A 20588-nucleotide genomic window follows, 5' to 3' on the forward strand; every position below is an offset into this window, starting at 1 on the left:
GAAATCTAAATATCCTCATTTGTACGGTGTCCTTGAAGGCTCAACACACTGCAACTTGGAAAACATGTGCACATAGTGCAGATTTAGATTTCTAAATGTTGTTAAATTGCTGAAAATACTTTCTTTATTTGATTGTTTTGTCTCCATGTTTTCTTAAACTGCAGTGTGTTAAGCTAAGTATCAGGGTGAAAAACAACGTTGAGCTGTTGTCTTTTGAGCTGTGAACGAGTAGCCGGGACCCAAAACCAAACGAGCCCTTAGATTAGTTTCAGATCTGCGCTGAGGCTTCATGAAAGCGTGACTTTGTTTGAGCTGTGAGAGGTTTCCGGACGCCAGCGTCTCAGTGTGGTTTAGAGGACTGATGCTCGGTCACAGTTTCTCATCACTTTTTCCTCCAGCAGCTTGTATCTCTGCAGAGGTGGCTTTCAGTGGCCTGTGCATGCGTGTGTGTGTGTGTACGCGTTGGTTTGTGATTGAGCGCACGTGTGGTTGGTGAAACTGGGGCTGTTGATTTGGCAGCTGATTGCGGCGCTCGATGTGATTGGCAGAGACGAAGGAGCGTGGTACAAACTTGTCTGTGAGGTGATTGGGTTTCTCCTGCGGGCATCAAACACAAAGCAGCTCATAACAGCAGGACGGCGGCCCCCCTGCAGGAACCGCTCATACGAACAGCTTTGCTCCTCAGTGGCACAGAATTTGTTGCATTCGGCAATTTTCTTGTGCTCAGAACTTTCTCTTGAGGAAGAATGAATTTCGTGAGTCATCTTTTATCCCAATGCTTTGTTCACCACACTTACTGAGAGGCCTTTTAGATGTTATGAGTCTATATTTCGGCACAGCGACTTCTACAGTTCAGTGGTTTTCAGGAAAACAGCTGCCTCGGAGGCTTTCTGCAGATTTCTGTAGCACCTGACAGTGTAGAATCACCTACTGCAGGCTGTAAAGATCTCTCTTTTAGGATTGTTTTGTCTTTGGAAGCTGTGCTATTAATATTTTCGAATTATTTCACACCACTACTGACTCTGCTCAACTTGACTGCGGGAGTTGAAGCTCTGTAGTGCGAAATGCATTTTTATGAATTAAAGTTTCCCACAGACAGGCCGGAACAGGCAGCCTTATATGGCAACTTTAGGTGCTGACAGGAGCGATTAATCACATGACATTAATGAGTTTAGGATGAGAATATGAAAACGTGTGTGCTGCTTCAAACGCGTCCCTCATTTCTCAGGCCAAGTATATTCAAACTCTAATTGGAGCTGCAGCTGTAATCACAGTAATCAGCATTTTGTTTCCTCATGGATGCCTCTGCCAGCCTTGATCAAATTATCGGAATGAGCACACATGCAGGAGCCGCTCCCATTGGGCGACGTCGACCTCCGGGGGTCACGATCGAACTTGTTGCAGCTAGCTGGTGGCGCGGGGTGATTGTGAGGGTGTAATTGTGCGGCGGGTGTTGCTGGCTAACGGCCCTGACGGTGCACTTAGACAATAGCCAGAGAGGCCAGGTCCGCGGTGAGAGATAACGATGTTGCTAGAGGAGAGAGTTTCACATGGGAACTGCCTGAATCAGGCCGGGTTGGAAAGAGGAAGGCCAGACGGCGTTCAAGTCCAGCAGCAGCCTCAACGTGGGCTTCCTGATTCCCACACTGAGCCACTGAAGGGTGAGGCCTGACTAACATGGTCAAAAAAAGGTACTAGAAAGATAAGTGAAAGTGAATAACAATTGTCCTTTGAGCAGCTGTATGTGGATGCCGTAACGGTTGAAGCTGCTGTTTCTCATGTTTCTGATAACCCCCACCCTCTAAAAATGTTCCTTTTTGATCCAAATGTGCATGTAGCTTTTAGTCCGATTAGGAATACAATTTTATCCTCAACTCAGCTCATCTCGTCTGACACGAGTGGATTTAATCCAGCTCACGATGCTGCGAGATCAGACTTCATGAAGATTTAAAGTCAGCCGCAATGTGGCTCCAGTGCGTCTTTTACTACGTAGTTTAATCTTTATTATAAGACATTTTTTTGACGTTTTATTGCCGGAGCAGAGGCAATAACTGTGAACAAAAAAAGATGTGTTGCTTGTTTTTTACTGTCTGACTGGGTAGCGGTGCTGCAAAAATAAAATGAAAGCAGAGGTTTTCGCATGAAACACGTGGGCGAGCTGGGAAAACTGAACAACAAACACTCTCCTCTCCCTCAGTATCTATAGTTAAGGTGCCCTTGAGCAAGGCGCTTAATCCTTAATTGTATTTATGGAGCTTACGTGGCTTAAAGTACAGGACTATTGTTGTGCAAGGCAGCTCCCCGGAGTTAAACTTTGTTATTATGTGAGTATGAAGCAGCTGAAAAGGAGCGTTCATGCTCAGTTGACTCCTTCCCCTGGATGAATAGGGCTAAAGGAAAAAGATTGATGCATTTACTGAGGCTATTAGTCTTAAATACCTCTCTCAGGCACAGAAGTGGCACACTCTGGGCTTTTCCTATCTCCAGAATCTGTGGTTTTGAGTCATTATCCCTCAGCCCTCACTGGCCCTTTAGATAACTGTGCCCTGGAGCAGGGCACAAGCTGAGAAAATCCCATCAAGTTCAGATTGGTTTGAAAGGCATCTGGTGTGGAGCTGGGGGCTAATGCAATCGTGCATGGTAATTTGAAGTGCAGAAAGAAGTTCACCAGCATGTCATTCACCAAAGCGTTTTAAAACCTGCCATAGACGTTCAGTAAATCATCGTTAACTCTTGAGTTTTAAAGGAATAGTTTGTTGGAAATACTCTGATTTTTTTTATTATGGAGAGTTTGATGAAGAGATTGATGTCTGAAATACAAAGCTACAGTCAGCAGGTGTTTAGCATACTTTAGCTTAGCATAAGGACTGGAAACAGGATGGAACAGTTATCCTGGTTCTGTCCAACTCTTAGTAAGAAAGGGAATAAGTGAATTTCCCAAAATGTCAAACCATTCCTTTAACATTTAATAGAATTTACTAAAACCTGACAATATGTGACAGAAGGCAAAATCTGTTGTTGCTAACTTTCTGTAAAAATGGAGCAAAAAGCTTTGCCTAAAGAATGCCTCCTCTTTCTTTCTGCAGAACCTGATGGCCAAAGCATTGTACGACAACGTGCCGGAGTCCCCAGAGGAGCTGGCCTTCCGGAAGGGGGACATCCTGACTGTCATTGAGCAGAACACAGGAGGCCTGGAGGGCTGGTGGCTCTGCTCGCTGCATGGCCGCCAAGGCATCGCCCCTGGCAACCGTCTGAAGCTGCTGATCGGACCGATGTTCGAAGCACAGTCCCCGGCCGCCACCGCAGCCGCCCAGTCCTCTCCTCAGAGCTCGGCCTATCAGCAGAAGCCTGGCTCGGGGGCTCAGGGGATCTACCAGGTGCCACCGTCCCTCCAGAGTCCACAGCAGCAGAGTCCGCAAAGCATCTACCAGGTCCCTCCTGCACAAGACATCTACCAAGTCCCACCGAGGAGCACTCTGGCTGCTGATAACTCTGTGAGCAAGGTAAGGCAGACAGGGAGCAAGACTCTGGCTTACAGAGCAGCTGCTAATGACTGTTTTCATGATCTGTGAATCAATTAGTTTTTTTGATTAGTCATTTAATCCAATCATGCACCATGGAGAGCCAACACGGCTGGACCAGCTGATTTCACTCATTACCCTTCCTTCAAGTAGAGGGGAGGAACTCATCAGGGAAACTGTCAGCTGAGGTGATTGGTTACAAGGAACACCTGTGGATGATTGGCTCTCTGTGGCACATTGAACTGGAAAATGCCCATCACAACTCACCATAGCCCACTTTGACATCATAAAAATGCTTGTTCGGTCCAAATTACAGTACAGACCCCAAAAATATTCATTTAACAATAATATAAAAGAGAAAAAGCAAGCTAGTCCTCACTCTTAAAATGAACCAGATAATGTTAAGATGTTAGATAGTTGATCATTTCAACCCTATTTTGCCTTCCATCCTTTCCATGATTAGATGTTCAGACATTGACTTTCACTGTGTTTTAAACTTGGTCCTAAAATAGTGGGGCACTTAGTTGACGATCCCATTACCAATGATTTACAGAAGTAATATTTATCAGTGGTACACTGGTAAAGATGAGGATGAAAGCTCAGATAAATAGAAAATGATGAGTTGGTTTAGAGCAAAAGATACGAGACTGATCTGTTTGCTGACCTCTGGAAACAGTTCTTCAGGATCAGAGCGGATTTAAAACATTATCATCTGGTGTGTAATGCATTTTTTGGCGAGTGTGGGTATTAGGTGTGACAGGACACTTACACATTTCCATCCTAACCTGTTATCCTGCCAGTCTGCAGCGACTCTCATCAGTGTGATTGCACACACAGAAAGCAGGCGGGATTGTGGGTCTGCGATGTGAAATGTGGACAGGGTGTGCCGGGCCTCGTGCTTACCACAGAGCAGGGTAGTGTTTTTGTGCATGGCTCCCATTTGGCTTTTCTTGTCCATTGGCACAGTGTGTAGCACAGCCAGTCTAAGCCACAGAAGGGCAGTGAATATGGGGAGAAGCTGCGGAAAAGCAAACAGCACAGAGCTGTTTTTTGGATTTTGGTGGAGCCCAGCTGCCTTCTGTATTTAAATGCTGTACACTGGGTCAGTGGCAAACTCATTACACCTGGCATGGTCCTTTACAGTATAGCTATATATTCAATCATCCATATATGTTGTTTTATTGGCTGGATGGTGTATCATTTAAAGCATATATCTCAGGCTGCCCCAGAAAATACTTCCTGTTGAAACAACCAGTCTCCTAGTAAGTCTCACATGTGTTCTGATACAGAAAACATTGAATAAATACAAAGGAAAATTTGAAACATTAAACATTTAAGCTATTATTAACTAAAATAAGTGACTGTGTTAGCAAACATTAGCTAAATTCAAGCAAACAGCTTCCATCAGTGACTAGTTTATGGTAGATAATGTTTATGTGTTGGTCAACATTACCAAAATCAACTATACCAACTGTTAGCAAACACTTGCTATCTTCCAGCTACCTACCATTAGCAACTGGTCATTTCATTTGTAATGGTAGGTAATGTTAGCTGCTGTGTTTACCGCTACCATAAGTGACTGGATGTTACCTAATGTTAGCAAATTTTAGTTAACTTCTAGCTAACATTATTTGCCGTATGCTGCTGATCATTTCATTCGGTTTATGGTGGGTAATTAGCTGATATGTTGGTTAACATTAGCTAACACAGCTACCGACTGCATATTAACAAGCTAACATTTGTGCACATCAGCTAGCCTTAGCTTCCGTAAGTGACAAGGTCTTTTCAGTCACTTATAGCTGATGTTAGCAAAATTAAGCTAGATATTTCTTTACAACTGACACTGAGTTAGTGTGCTGACATTGACTCTTTCTATTTGTGCCACTGTTAAACACAATATCTGTCACTTATGGCCGTAGCGGCTGTTTTTCAGCAGAAGTTATTTAGCCTCGGTGCGTACCAATTAAACAAGGCTGAGCGCGGCGATCCTTCAGTATGACTGGAAGTCACTGGCAGGTGTGTGATTAAACAGGAAGGAAGAATTTTCCTGTTTATTCAACCGTTTAACTAGTTCTAGCACCTTAGACCAGATCATCCCTCCAGGAGACGGATAGTAATTACATGCTGGATGAGCTTTTGAGATCCTAAGGGTGTTTTTTTCCAGCAAATCATCTCCAGCCTACATAGAAATGAGCTAAGGTGTGCATTTTAGTAGGTAAATAGGCAGCAGGCGCCGAAGGCTTAGGGGACTTGGTGTGATTCACCGTGTGATAAAGTCAGTCGGAGTTAGGGGGCTGAGAGGAGAGACCTGTCAATCAACCTGCACACGGCAGTCCTGTCTTCCAACACCTCTCTTTCCCACTAACAGGCCTCAAGGCTGAACAGAGGAATGGTATTAAAAAGGCCTCTGTGATAACATGGAAAATTAAATGTGCTTCTAATGAGAGTGGTTTTTGTGCTGTAATCATGTTATTGGAGAGATTAAATTAAGTCTTGGACGTTTAACTTTCCCTCCAATCTGCGGTTATCAAAGTGGTGCAATTTTCGCGTGGTTGTTCCTGTCTATTAAATAGAAAGATTTTGACGGCGTGTTGTACTTAAGTCTGTGTGTCAGTGTACTGCAGGAGTCCAGACAAGGCTCTGTTGTTTCCAGTGACGTCTGACTGTTGGACAGAAGCACCGTCGGTCTCTGCGGCCACAGTCAGGCCTGTTAAAGCCAAACAGCAATATCAGTAGTGAAAACTGCAAAGAACTATTTAAAAAAAGGACTGTTGGTTCATAGAGTGGAAGTTGAAGGAGTTATTTTGGGCGTCCAGGGTTGAAAAGTCCCCTTTATTTTTTGCATAGACATTGTAAGGTGACCAGAAGGTGAAGCACTTACAAGGTTTGGTTTGCAATTTCAAATTCTGGCTCAATTAAGAACTAATCCACCAACCACTAAGAACTTCAATACAAGTAAATATGGCACACAGCTATTTTCCTCAACTCAATTCCTTTTTATGCAAAAAAAAAGGGAAAAGAACATGCACAGTATACTCATTTATGGATAATCCAAAACTATTCTCTAAGTCAAGCTGACCTCAAAACATCCCTCTTTTATCTTAAATTCATTTTTTAAATCCTGCTTGTGCAACCGATTTAATTTTGGTGACGTTTACTTCTGTAGGCGTGGTGTTTCGTTCCAAAACGCAATGACAAATCACTTGCGATTTGTTATAGCTTCTTCTCCATAGCAACAGTGGCCAAGATTCAGTATTTAGAGCCATTCATTTCCCCAAACTGATGGACAAAAGATATCTCAAAGCTAAAATAATTCAAACTGACAGCCATAATATAAACCTATAGTAAACGCAGAATTATCCAACTTTAAAGTGGTCGCAGAACCAGCAGCTTCCATCGCTTTGAAACTCTATAAGCACAGTGTACTGCGTCATAGTGTTTGTGGAGATCTTTTTTGTTGATGTGAAATCCAAATCTCGACCTTTGCTCTTCAAAACACCAAACTCAGCCTTGTTTACTACTGCTTGTCTTCGTGGAGCAGTATTGATGACAGGCTCCGAGCGCTGACTCATGCTGCATGCGGTGTAATGTGCAATGAGCTGGCGGAGCTGAGGGGAAAACAGCCATTTTCTTGTTGTCAAGTGCAAACGTGGATGTGAGAGCGCACACAAACACATGTTTGCTTCCCAAATGATTATGGAGACTGATGCAAGCTTCCTCGACTGATAATCCCCTCTCATATTACCCTTAAGCCTCCCGCAGAGAAAGGTTCCTGCACGTCCTTCATGTGTGCGTAGAGCCGGGTCTCGTCTGCACACATCCTCCAGAATGCCTCCTCGGGTTTTCGTGCCAACCCTGCAGTGCAAATCCAGTTGGCGACTGGTTATTTTGTCTTCATGTGGTGTGGGGTTCTGGTATATAAAGGCACACTGAGGTTTGGCGCTCTCTGCCTCTCTGGCTGTTTGGTTTGATGCTGAGGCCTTGTCCTTGGATGACCCTTTTGGGAGGGTGAGCTACCCCCACCGCCCCGAGCCCTCCGAGCTGGGGCCGTGTGGGACAGATGCCTGGAGCTCTCAGCCACACAAAGAGGCACCTCACATGGAGGCCTTGTACTGCCTTGATTTGTTCTTTCTTCTTCAGCTCTGAAAGGTGTGTCTGTTTGACTGCATCAGTTTCTCCCCAGTGTTCACGTTTCCTCTGTGCTTCCCCCTCTGACTCAGGCGCTGAGGTCACAGTGTTCAAAGATGGGCTGGGTTCAGAGTTCAAAGATCTCCGCCGAGCTTCTTATCTACTCCCACCAGACGGCCTTTTCATTCCTCACTTCCTGGCTTATGAGGTCTGCTCCTTGTATGGGCATTTCCTCCATTCTCTGTGTCATACCCGTAGATCCAATCTGCACACTGGGAGGTAGGGGTGCCACAAAAGGATTAATAAACTCCCATACAACACAAGGAAGTGCTCTGATAGCTGCTCATGGGTTATGAGGGTGTGCCATCTACCTTGAGAAAAGTCCCCTTTTTGGAAGTAACCAGGTTATGTGTAATGAATGGCTTGTTTGTGTGCCACTGCCATATTTTCTCTGCTTAATCATGCACACGACAATCTCAGCACCAGATAAGTGAGTTATTTCTTCCTGGAGCAAGCCAGCTCCTTCAGACGCTTGTCTGCTCGCCATTGTCGCACTTGTGATAGATCGCTGGCCCATGAGGTTTGACCGAGGGGGCAAGGTCATAAATCAGTTGCACCGAGTAATATGCTCTGCGGTGTGCATACTGAGAGGACTTTCTCCCCTTGAAAGTTTAAAGCAGAGATTGTGATAAATGAGCAGAAGTGGGAGGTTAGAAGACAGGAAATGCTTCGCTGAAAGTTAACATTTTAGCAGCATGGCTTCAGAGGTGGCAATTACCAAAACCAAAGTTGACATTCAAATTGCCTTTTTTTTATCCAACCGGCTGTCCAAAACCCAGAGATTCAGTGTCGTGTAATAGAAGACAAAGAAAATCCAGGAAATACTCACATTTAAAAGCTTTTTTTGGCATCTTTAGCCACACTGTTGCTTGGTCAGTCCACCACTTTGGTCCAGACTGAAATATCTCATCAATGATGAAGTGGCATGAAATTTTGTGCAAACATTCATAGCGCCCAGAGGATGAATCATTCTGACTTTGTTGATCCCGACTCGTCCTCAAGTACCATGAGGTTCACATTTATGGTTTTGGGTGAAATGTGTCCACACCTATTGGCTGGATCAACTGACCTTTCACTTAGCACCACCATCAGGTCAAAGTATTAATTGGTCCAACACTTTTGTTTATAACCAAATACCGTCAAAACTAATGACATTCCCGTCAGCCTCAGCTGTACTTCGTGTTTAGTGCTAATTACCAAATGTTAACATGCTAACACTCTAAACTAATAACACGCTACACATTATACCTGCTAAACATCAGCATGTAAGTGTTGTCATTGTGAGCATGCTAGTGTGGTAGCATTAGCATTTAGTACTGTCATGCTGAAGTACAGTCTCCAGAACTGCTAGCATGGCTGTGGAGTCTTGTTTTCTCTTCAGATTTATGCTAAAGTGTCATTCAAGACATTTCTCATTTTACATTATCCTCTGTTTTTCTGTCTCATGAGGACTGTCCCATGACATTGTCTTCCTAGAAAATAAACACTGAATGTCAGACACATCTTTTAACTTTGCTTCTCTTCAGATAATCATGCCACCAGATTAAGGAGCCGCTTTGATCAGAGAGGATGAAGAATGATCCTTATTAGTGCTAAAATCAGTGTGTTCTCTTTTAATGCTCCTCATTAAGCCCGCTGTCTGTTTGGGTTTAGCCACTTGGACGTGTTATAGAGACAGCTGAAAGCCTCACAGGATTCACGAGTTAATTACCTGCATTAATTAGTTTGGCACTTTAATAGGCTGGTGCGGCTCCGAGTGGCTGAGGGGAACATTATCGAGCAGTTCTGAGCAGCGAGGAAAATGGACCGCAACGCTACAAGACATGTCTTTGTGCTGTGATTCAGCAAAGCAGAACAGGGCAGGTTACTACAGAGCAGAAACACACCCTACATTTAGGAGATGCAGTCATATACAAAACACCACTCTTACCTAATATATGAGTGATAGTGTGGTTAGATTGCCACAGCTTGTGGTTCCGATTTAAGACACTCATTAAGTGTGTCTGACAGAGCTTAAGGTAGAAAGCGGGGGAGGTCGACTTTGTCAGCATCCCGATAGATGGATAAGAAAGGAGACGAGGAGGTGTGAATAAGGACACGGAGGCATGAAATTCAATAAGGGTGCCACTGTGACAGCAGCATCTTTGTGAACATCCTTTATAAGCCGAACTTTGGTGAAAAGCCTCGTTAGGGTTGTTGATTTGTGTCAGCAGGCCATTAGAGGGGGGAGGAAGCGGTTCTGCGTGTGTGTACGTAACAAATGAAAAGGTGTGAAATGATGATTTCCTGTGAAATCGTGCCACACATTAGTGCCACAACTCACCCACGGGAAGTCGTGCAGAACTGTACCATGCTAGGGCTGGGTGACATGGTTGAAAACACACTGATATAAATAAGGGTGTTTCCCACAGACATGAGTAAAAGAAGAATAAACATGAAGTGTTACAGTGAGGTGTTGGGCTAGAAGTCTCTGAACTTTAGTTTTGATTTCTAGGACGGCGAGCAAACTGGTCCAAGAAGGTCTTGACGGTCCATCACGAAGCAGCAGATCAGAAATGTAACTTGTCCCCAAACCATTCAATGCTTTTGCCACAAGCCAGATCTTGGATCCAGAGTGATGTGTTTCACCTGGTAGAATGATAATAGGGTCATATGATCACGATATGATTCTGCTGAAAGTTGATATACAATTATTCATTATTATCGTTAAGCTCCAGAGCACACACTAAATGTTTTCAAGGCAACGCACTGCTCATCAGCACATAAATCCAAGATGGCATATAACAAGCTGATGAGGTAGTTGTTGACGACACCTCTCAAATCACTGTGAAGTAAAGCTGAAAAGTCCTGCCTGCCAAAACCTGAGCCTGCCAGGATGCTAAGTAAACACAGTATTGCAGAAACAGCCATGAGTCACTCATCACAACATGTAGGAGCGTTAACAAGACATCTATTTGGCTCCTCAGGGCACCACTTTAAACCTGATCCCTCTTTAGTCACTCAGTTTGCTCTGCCTCCTCCATAAAGGAATCCTAAGTCCATATCACCTGAGTGGGAACAAATGTTTGCTCAGTCGTCCTGGCTCTTCATGATGTCATCGCTCTCTGAAAGGGCCGCCGCGGCCATGCAAGCGCCAACCTCATTGGACGTGGTAAATATTTACCCGCCAGAAATTATAGCAGCGCCGAGCAGCCTCGGAGCAACAGCCTGCTGGGTAAACAGAGGGCGGAGATGGGAAATAAATGAGCAGTGTGCATCTGGCGGCGGCTGAGAGGAGCCACTGATGGGACGGGTGCTACTCAAAGCAATGACATGTACCTGTGGAAAAGGTCAGCGAAGTCTTTGACAGACAGCTCACTGCCATCTGCATGTGGCAGCTGAGTCCAGACATCCCCTTATCGTCAGCACACAGGCTGAACCCGCAGGGACAGCAGCCGGGCTAAAGTGACCTTTTACCAAGCATCACTCTGCTGTTACTCAGTGAAAGGCGAGCTCCCTATCTGCTGTGACATGCTCTGCCTTTTTTTTAGTTCTAACACATTTTTATTCTGCAAACAATGAAAATAAAACATGTAGAAGCTAGTAATGCAGCTCTCAAGCCTTGCTAAAAACAAACAAAGGTTTTCAGCTTACATTGGCAGTGAGGGGTGAGGTGTGACAAGGAGGCAATTAAGGCTGTGAGTCAAAACACAGACATGATACACCTAGTTTTTAGAGATATCATTATCATGAAATAAACTTCAATAAATCTACTTAGAAAACATAGAACTTGCCTGAGAATCATCACGATTTTAAGTTTTCTGCAGTATTAATGTAATTCAGTGATACTTTCCTGTACATCTGTTGGTACACTGCAAACAGGAACTGATAACAGCGAATTCGGCATACTTTTAATTGAGACAGTTGACCAAAATTTAAACAAATACAGGCTTTAAAATAAAAAAAAAATTGGGGGGTTTTCTTATGATTCAGTTGTCTCAGTTTTTTCTGAGGGGGAGGCCACAGTATCAGACTTTGAAAACCCCTGATCTGGATCATATGAATCATAGTGTATATATAGTGTACAGTAGACCAGCTCCACAGTGATCAACATTCATGCTGTTCAGCCAGATGCTACAGTACATGCGTGAACATGTGACAATAGCGTGGTTTCCATCACTGTGCTGTATATATATTTTAACAGAGATTGAACATCTTTCAAGTTTAATAGCCTGAAGTGTGCGAGCGACAGTGCGTGACAAGAGCCCAAAGCAGCGATTCTATTTATTCCTCCGTTGGTTTATTTCAGAGCCAGTCTGATGTGTTTAAAGCCCTCGGTGTATGTTTCAGCTCTGACCCCACAGGCCCTGTTGGGATGATGTATGCACGGACAGGAATGCCAACAATGAACACCTTAAATCACCACGGGCTTGTTCAGATTGGACTTATGAGAACCATATGGACTACTGTTAGTCAGACTCTGGCTCAGATGAATGGCATTCCTTTCCATACTAGGCGACGAACTCCCATTTTCCGTTCCTCTCGCTTCCCCCCCTCTTCCACCTCTGTTAGCCTTTTTCATAAATCTCTTTTACAAACCAGTCCCCTCTCCTCCTCCTCCTCTCCATCTATGCTGCTTCCTCAGAAACATTAATCCCATTCTGAGTTGGCTGAGGTTAAGGCTCCTACTGCTCACGCTCCGATAAATGTCTCCACAGCACGAGAGATGGTGTTAGGATATTAACTCGGCCATACAGCGACTCACGAGTATGTACTGTGACTAAAGTCTTATATGTCCTTGGAGACTTTTCCCTCTGCCAGGAAGCCATGCACATGGTTCCTATTTTCAAGCCCTGTTAATGAACCCTGCTTGCTCCAGTGTGGCGATACTGATGTGTGGGGGCAGAAGAGGACTACTGGGCTCAGGGAAGGACATTCCCAGCATTCCTCTGTCTGTCTGACGCAGCAAGGAGGTCTGCAGCTCTGCTTTTAGGGTGACGATGGCAGGGGGAGGGGGACGGAAACTCTGGGATTAGGAGGTGTGGAGGGACTGATTAGCACTGACGGGAAAAGAGGAGGGAAAATGTGATAAAAAAAATTAACAGGGGCAAAAATGTCAAAGGCGAAGGTGAAACCAGCTGTATGTGTTTGTGGGGTTTTTTTTCCAATAGGAATCCCCGTTATTCTGTAGGCGAGCCCTTCTGCACCTTAGTGTAAAATATTTTAAAGGTGTATTAAATCCCACAGCAAAATGTCTGTGTTTGTAACAAGGTTGTTCATCAATACAGATGACTCAATGATTACTTCTCCAGGTTGTGAGATGTCTGGAAAACTCCCAGTCCAGCCAGGACCAAGATAAAACTCAGTCTCGGTCTAGTTTTTATTAGTTGAACTGTTTCCCAGTAGAGCCATAAGTTGAAATATAACTCATCAGCTTCTAGGTCGGTATTCTGTTCTCTCTTGCTCTTAATATTTCAACTTTTAGGCTAAAAACACAATCTCCATCATACTAACTGGAAGATTCATTACTTACCAATAAAACGCACCCTTCTCTACACTCAGAGGCTTTGCTGCTGCAGCCTTACTTTGTTATGACCATTAGTTAATGTGGGCTAATGTTAGCTAGCTTTACTACACAGCTTCCCTCTGTTGCTCTTAGTATTTCAGCTTTTATGCCTTCAAATGAGAGACTTTAAAAAGAAAAACAAGCACAATATTCCTCATGCTAATAAAAATATGAATGTCTGGCCAATAAAATGCACTCCTGTTCAAGTCTTCCTCCAGGGTTTTTGCTGCTGTGGCCTTAATTTGTCTGGACTGACTGCTAGCTATTGCGGGCTAATGTTAGCTAGCATGCAAAACTTCTTTCTTCTTGCGCTTAATATTCAGCTTTTTAGGTCTTTTGAGTAAGACCAAGTAAAATTTTGAATGAAAAAAAGGCCCTTCATAACAGTAGCACCAAACCTTGCTTAAACCCAGGGGTTTTGCAGCTACTTGCAGCTTTACATTGTCTAGTATGACTGCTAGCTAACTATAATGTTAGCTAGCTTAAGTTAGCAAACTGTAGATAGATATTGCTGCTGTGTAATTGATATCACTGACACCACAGACTTTATGCATTTCTTTATGTCCCAGATCAACTTTTTCACTGGTTTTCACAAAGAATAAAACACATTGGGACATGTTTGTTTTTTTCCTGCTTGTGGCCCCATCCCAATTCTCCTTTTGATAATTTTTCAAAAAATAATATTTTAAAGCGTAGAGCTGAAAAGACTAACCAATTGATCAATCAACCAATTAATTAGTCGGAAATTACATTTGTCTGTTTCAGAAATTTATATTTGCCTGTTTCAGCCTCTCCAGGGTCTGGATTTGCTGCTTTATTCTGTTTTATATCATTGCAAATGAATATTTTTAGGATCACCTTGGGCTTGGGCTGTTGTGATGGGCATTTTTTGTTATTTTCTGACATTTTATTTACTAAGCAAGTAATGAAAATAATTGTATACAGCCCTGTTAAAGTATTTTGCCTGGTATAGAGCTGACAGGAAATGGTCCCAGGTCGGACTCGAACCAGATGTCTTTAAAGCAACTGACTCAACAGTCTTTGTAGCTCCAGGTTTCTGTTTATCTCTTGGTTTCCTGGGTCCTTCACAAATAGCCTGAAACAGGGAGGATGTTGGTCCGTCTCTGTTGTCAGAACATATCTGCCTCAACTGTAATCACTTATTTTCCCCGGGTCACTCGAGGACTGGGAATGAAAGTGTTCAAAACAGTGGAGAACAGGGACAGATGTACAGAGATCTTAGAGCAGCGTGGCCAGAGGAGTGTGTTTGTAGTTTGTGTTTGTCTTGAGCACTGCTGTGGCCCAGGTGTCGTTTTTTAGACAGCAGCTCTGATTGTTTGTCTCTTCTCCCGCTGTGATCGGACAGGTGGTGACCCCGACCAGAGTGGGACAGTCTTACACCTACAGCCCAGGCCAGCACAACCAGCAGGACCTCTATGATGTCCCACCCAGTAGATCACAGGGGGTAGGTGTCTCATGTTCCCACAGCATGTTCAGTTCACCAGTACGACCTCTTCTGTCTACTTAAAAATCTAATAATAGTGTGAATACCACAGTGTACATTGTGAATGATTTCAAAGGTATTTAAGTTGCATTTTGGCTGAACTTTACTACTACATAAATTCTAAAAACTCATCCTAAAGAGCTCAATTGTAATCATAAACAAAAAGACAAGAAAATGATTAAATAAAATAAAGTAAAAAGTAAAATGTCCAAGTCAAAACTTTTGCATGAAAAATAGAAAATTACTCATAACATATATTTTTCTGCAATATCAGTTTTCTTAATTTTAATGGATTACAGCAGATTACTTGAATATTTTGGCCCATTTACTACAAATCTCACATCTTTCCTACCTTTTCAGGCATCCACAGGTTTCCATTAATATCCACATATTAAAAGCAGAAACGTTGTTGAGTTGTATGATCCAGCACAGTCTACATTAAGTCTGCTTTCATTTTTGTCAGAGTGCAAACTTGGGGTTCACTGTGGTGGATTACGAACTCGAACATGTTTCACTTGTTTCAGAAATAACCCAAACAATTTTCCTACGAAAAAGAAATGAATGGAAGGCAACAGCCGCTTGGAACGAAAGAACAGAAACGGCAAAAAGTGTAAAAACTGTACAGCATTCAAACACACTCGTACGGCTCTTTGGTGCTAAAAAATAAGAAGATGTAATTAAGCACCTTTTGCTCTAATCCACAACTGTTTAGCACTTAAAATAAAATAAATCGGTCAAACAAACAGAAACATTTGTAGTGAACACAGCAAGAATAATTTGAGACAAATGCTGTACAGAAGAAGGCCTTTATTTGTCAGAATGAGAAAGCTGTTTCTTTGATCTTCAGCTTGTTCCGTGTTTGAATCTACCACATATCCTGTTCTCTGCAGTGACCTTATTTTCTCAGAAAGGATTCGTGACAGTTCTAACTTTGTCCTGTCATCTTGTCCTGATAAACCCTTCAGTGCTGCTGCGATGTTATGCTCTGTTGTGTTATTTAAAGAAAAACAAATGGAGCTCCCACGAAATAAAAGCCTGCAATTTCCCTTAATCCAATAAATTCAGTTCCATTCACTTTTTTAAATGCAGACTCGGACACATAACAAGAGGTTTAACGTATGTGGTGTTTATCTCATGTTTGTTTCATGTTTCAGGTGTACGATATCCCACCGGGTCAGATGTACCCTGGTCAGCACAGTGCTGCCAGGAACCAAGGAGTCTATGATGTTCCCCCGTCTCAGATGGACCTCAGGACACAAGGCGTTTATGACATACCTCCCTCTTCACAAGGGGTAAGAGAACATTTCAACAGCTACTCCATCTTCCACCACAATGAAAGGGCAGATCAGTCAGACACTCCATTTATTTCAGTCGCATGAAGAAAATAAAGGAAGTGGTAGCTGCTTACAACCAGAATATGTTATTTTATGTTTATTGATACAGTTCCTAGTATTTCTCTTAATTGTCTGTAATAAATGAATAATACGTCAAATGTCATATTTAAGACATTCTTGCGGCTGCACTAAATGAAACCTTTGCCTGCCAGAGGACTTTAACCAAAACTCCATGAGTATGGTTCTGTGTCTGAACTCTCCAGCAGGGGAAAAAAAAAGTCAAGGACATAACTCCTCTCTTTCCAGACCCTCTAAGATTTCACCAGACTTCCAGACCCGACCAGGCCGAGCGCCATCAGTTTGTTTGTAATAACCTGAAATATGCCGGGACCTGTTATTTGCGTCGTTCCTAATTACAGTTTGGGCAGGCCTGTCTAGCTGAAAAGAGTGCATTTCAAGGCTGATGGAAATCACTTACAGGCCAGCGTTTTATTCGCCCCGCTGCGCTCCCATCATGCTCTGTGCCATGTACGTCAGAACGCACACTCTGCCCTGTCAAGTTAGTGGGAGGTTCACGCTTTGTTGTGCTCTTGATTCTGCATTAGAGGAAGAAGCGCTGAGGTTTCAAATGTACTATCTGCACAAGCCAGAAGGTCTTTCACTTCCTCTATCGCTAACTGCAGCACTGCTATACAAACTGTATCCGGTTTCAGGCATTCAGTGCCTTTTCATTTACACCCAACCGGGTTTCAGTCGACTTCTTCCAGTAAGATCATTTCTTAAATGTCACATGACGAGATGTTTGGGTTTTCCCTGGACAGCACTTATTGCTTGTGCTTGTGTACGTTTAACTGGGCTTCTAATCGGCTTTCATTACACGGAGTGATGCACCCTTGTGTTTAAAATAATTCAGCCCAGACTACGACTGAAACCTCTAAACTAAAACGTAGCCCCTAGAAATCTACGGGTCACTTTTCACCACTGAACATTTGATTTGGACACAATGTGGTGAAATGCTCTGCTCTCTGTGGCTTCGGTCTCTTCTACAGTTAAAATAAGAAAACTATGGTCCCAAAATAAGGTCGGGGCCTGGCGAGAAATCTGATTTCTGACCTGCTGCTTGTATTCATGGATTTGCAGTAACCAAGTTACTGCACTGTATTTAAAACGCATTCCTTACTAACCTGCGTAGCCTGATTTCTGTGACTAACCTGGTGAATAAAGTACATCATGTTCCTGATTTAGGATGTTCTGCTTCTGTCTGGTACAAACATACTGTCTGATGAAAAACAACCATGGTGGACAGCCTGATATGAGCAGAATTGAACCACATTCAGGTGCCATAAGTAGAAACAGGCAGGTTTACTGGTGATGATGATGATGAGATAAAGATCCATTGCATGCTTTCATGATGATGGAGTGGCTACCTTTGTGTGTTTGTTTTTATTTGTAGGACAGAAGACAAAGTTCTTTGTATGCGTGTTAAATTCATGTCTGATTCTCTTTGCCTGCAGGTCTACTCGGTGCCTCCCTGCAGGATCAACCTCACCCTCCAGGAGGGAAACTACGACTTCCCGCAGCCTCTCAAACACAAACAGGAAGGCATCTACGATGTGCCGCCGCCTGCCCTCACCAAGCCCACACAAAGCCCCCAGTCGCATTATGATTTCCCCCCCAGCGTGGAGCCTCCTGCCCATCACCAACACCCAAATACCAACGGCAACGAAGGCATTTACGACGTACCTCCACCCACCCTTCATTCAGGTGCGGGATCTCAGAGGGACGTATACGACATCCCCCGCGGCATGCAGCCCTCCCAGCACAGAACCTCGCCCGCCGACAGAGACGGAAGCAAAGGCATCTACGACATCCCCGCTCAGGATGCCCGCGCAGTAGCAGACGTTACGGACGGCGTGAACCGCCTGTCGTTCTCCAGCACCGGGAGCACACGCAGCAGCATGTCCACCTCCTCGTCCTCCACGGGCTCCAGCTCTGAGGGCCGCCTCGCCCTCGACGTGGACGCTGCCGTCCAGAGGTTGTACCGCCTGCAGCAGGCTGTGGAGGCCTCGGTCGGGGCTTTACATTCAATGGCAGCTTCTCCTCACTGGAGGACTTTTCCCTTCATGGAGCGTCATGCTAACGACGTCCGCACAGTGCTAGACAGGGTCCGAGCTGCTCTGGGAGACTTTGTTGTGTTTGGTAGAGGGGCTGCGGCTAACGCCACGGCTCTATCAGACTCCAGCCTGCACAGTAAGATGAGGAGGCAGCTGGGACGCCTGGAGGATTCGCAGCAGATCCTCCTGCAGATCTACCAGGTCCTGGAGAATTGCAGCTGGGCTCTGAACGCCCTAGCATCCTCTGGCAAGCACCACAACAAGAGCGACGACCTGGATCGCTTCGTCATGGTCTCCAGGACTGTCCCCGATGACGCCAAGCAGCTGGTCTCCACGATAGGCAACAACGCTGAGCTGCTGTTCAGGCGGACGCACACGGACGGGTCTTTCTCCATCGGGAGCACACCTGATGAGAACATGATCCACCCGCTCACCTCCCCATCCTCTGATAACGACAACTACGGAGGCCAGACCAAGCCGTTCCCCGTGCCCTCCAGCCAAGACAAAGACAACATGAACAACAGTGAGAAGTGTGTGAAGAGCTGGATGGAGGACTACGATTACGTACACCTGCAGGTAAATCCTCAGACTGAGAAAAGTGTGAATGAAATGAGTGAAAGAGAAAACCTTAGATATATAAATAGTTTCTGTTGATGATCTGATATTTCATCCTAAATCAGCAACAACCATCAAGTTAAGTCAGTTATATACAGCTGATATACAGTATAGCCACTAAATTGAAGATAATGCAGCAGATGTCCCTCAATGCCTCTTCATCACCTACTTGTCTTCCTCCGCAGGGCAAAGACGACTTTGAACGTCAGCAGAAGGAGCTGTTGGACAAAGAAAACATCATCAAGCAGAGTCAAGTCCAGCTGGGCCAGGAGCAGGTGAGGCGAGAAACTGATGACATGTGTGGAGTTGTTAGTTATTTACATTTCCTGACCGCTGTCAGTCAAATCCACAGTGTTCTGATGAGGCACTTCAGCTTTCTGTTGGAAGTAGAAAACAATTGATTAATCGACTAATCATTCAGTCTATGAAACGTCATCATAACCTCCCACAGCCCAAACTGATGTCCTAAAACCGCCTGTTTTATTCAACCAGGAGCCCAAAACCAAACAAATACTTCATTTATCATCATGTATGATAAAAAACAAGCTGCAAATCCTCACATTTGCGGAGCAAATATTTGGCTTTTTTTTGCTTGAAAAATGTCTGAAATGGTCATTCAACTGATCGATTGATTGATTTGCGGCTCTAGTCTGGAGCAGAATTTGAGTCTCGGATACATTTTCACAGAGCTTGATCTGATATGATTATCTCTGTGAAATCAGACGGACGATGTTAGCAAGCAAGGTCGGAAACTAATCTGAATCCTGTCACCCTTCACAGATCAATCAGTTCAAGAAGCTGGAGCAGGAAGTGATCAAACCCGTGGAGAACGACATCACACAGTGGATCTCACACCAACACTCGGGCATAACCTCGGCCCCCCCCTCGGACTCCTCCTCCTCCTCCTCCTCCTCCCCGTCCACTCACGTGTGCGCTCGGGACCGCCAGCTGCTCGGCTTCTACTCCGAGCAGTGTGAGCAGCACTTCGTCACGCTCCTCAGCGCCGTGGACGCCTTCTTCGGCTGCGTCAGCGCCGGGCAGCCTCCCCGCATCTTCGTGGCGCACAGCAAGTTCGTCATCCTCAGCGCCCACAAACTGGTCTTCATCGGAGACACTCTGTCCAGGCAGGCCTCCGCTCCCGAGGTGGCCAACAGGGTGATGAACTCCAGTAACGTGCTGTGTGACTTGTTAAAGACGGTGGTGGCTGCGACTAAGACGGCCGCCCTCAACTACCCGAACACAGCTGCCATCCAGGAGATGGTGGACAGAGTCACTGACCTCTCACACCACGCACAGCAGTTCAAAGAACAGTTGCTGCAACTGGCCAGTTTGTGATTTTCAACCATGTTGCTCCAGTTCATTTCATGTGTACATTAACTTAGCATAAATATATATATTTACATTATATATATATATATATATATATATATATATATTGCTCTTCATCTTTAAGCCCGTTTTGGATGTTGTAAATAGTATGTTCTGTAAATATTTGCTCTATTTTTGTGTAGATTGTTTTATATTATGGTATGAATATATATGTAGATGCAGTATTGGTGTCTCTGTAGGATTACGTAGACGTTTTTCATAACATTCCTGTCGTATATTATGAAGCACCTTATGAGATGAGTCCTGTTCTTTCATTTTTCCGTGTAGAATGTCGTCGATGTGTCTTACTGCTGGGTGTGACAGTAAACCCTGTAAATCATGTTATTGTCGATATGTGTGTGGAGCTCTCCACAAAGTAAAGGATTGTTCTTAACCACG

At 44.2% G+C, this 20588-nt stretch overlaps 1 protein-coding gene across 2 annotated transcripts in view; it reads left to right on the plus strand.

Moving 5' to 3' along the window:
- The window catches only part of nedd9 (neural precursor cell expressed, developmentally down-regulated 9), a 32876-nt gene extending 12288 nt beyond the window's left edge, over positions 1 to 20588 (plus strand). For both annotated transcript variants that reach the window (XM_041955154.1, XM_041955153.1), the window contains exons 2-7: positions 3087 to 3503; positions 14621 to 14719; positions 15913 to 16050; positions 17607 to 18782; positions 19007 to 19096; positions 19602 to 20588. In XM_041955154.1, coding sequence (XP_041811088.1) covers positions 3093 to 3503; positions 14621 to 14719; positions 15913 to 16050; positions 17607 to 18782; positions 19007 to 19096; positions 19602 to 20156 — 2469 coding nt within the window. In that variant the 5' untranslated portion in view covers positions 3087 to 3092 and the 3' untranslated portion in view covers positions 20157 to 20588. The remainder of the gene's footprint in view (positions 1 to 3086; positions 3504 to 14620; positions 14720 to 15912; positions 16051 to 17606; positions 18783 to 19006; positions 19097 to 19601) is intronic.

Source organism: Chelmon rostratus, chromosome 16 (genome assembly GCF_017976325.1).
Source record: "Chelmon rostratus isolate fCheRos1 chromosome 16, fCheRos1.pri, whole genome shotgun sequence".
Classification (NCBI taxonomy): domain Eukaryota; kingdom Metazoa; phylum Chordata; class Actinopteri; order Chaetodontiformes; family Chaetodontidae; genus Chelmon; species Chelmon rostratus.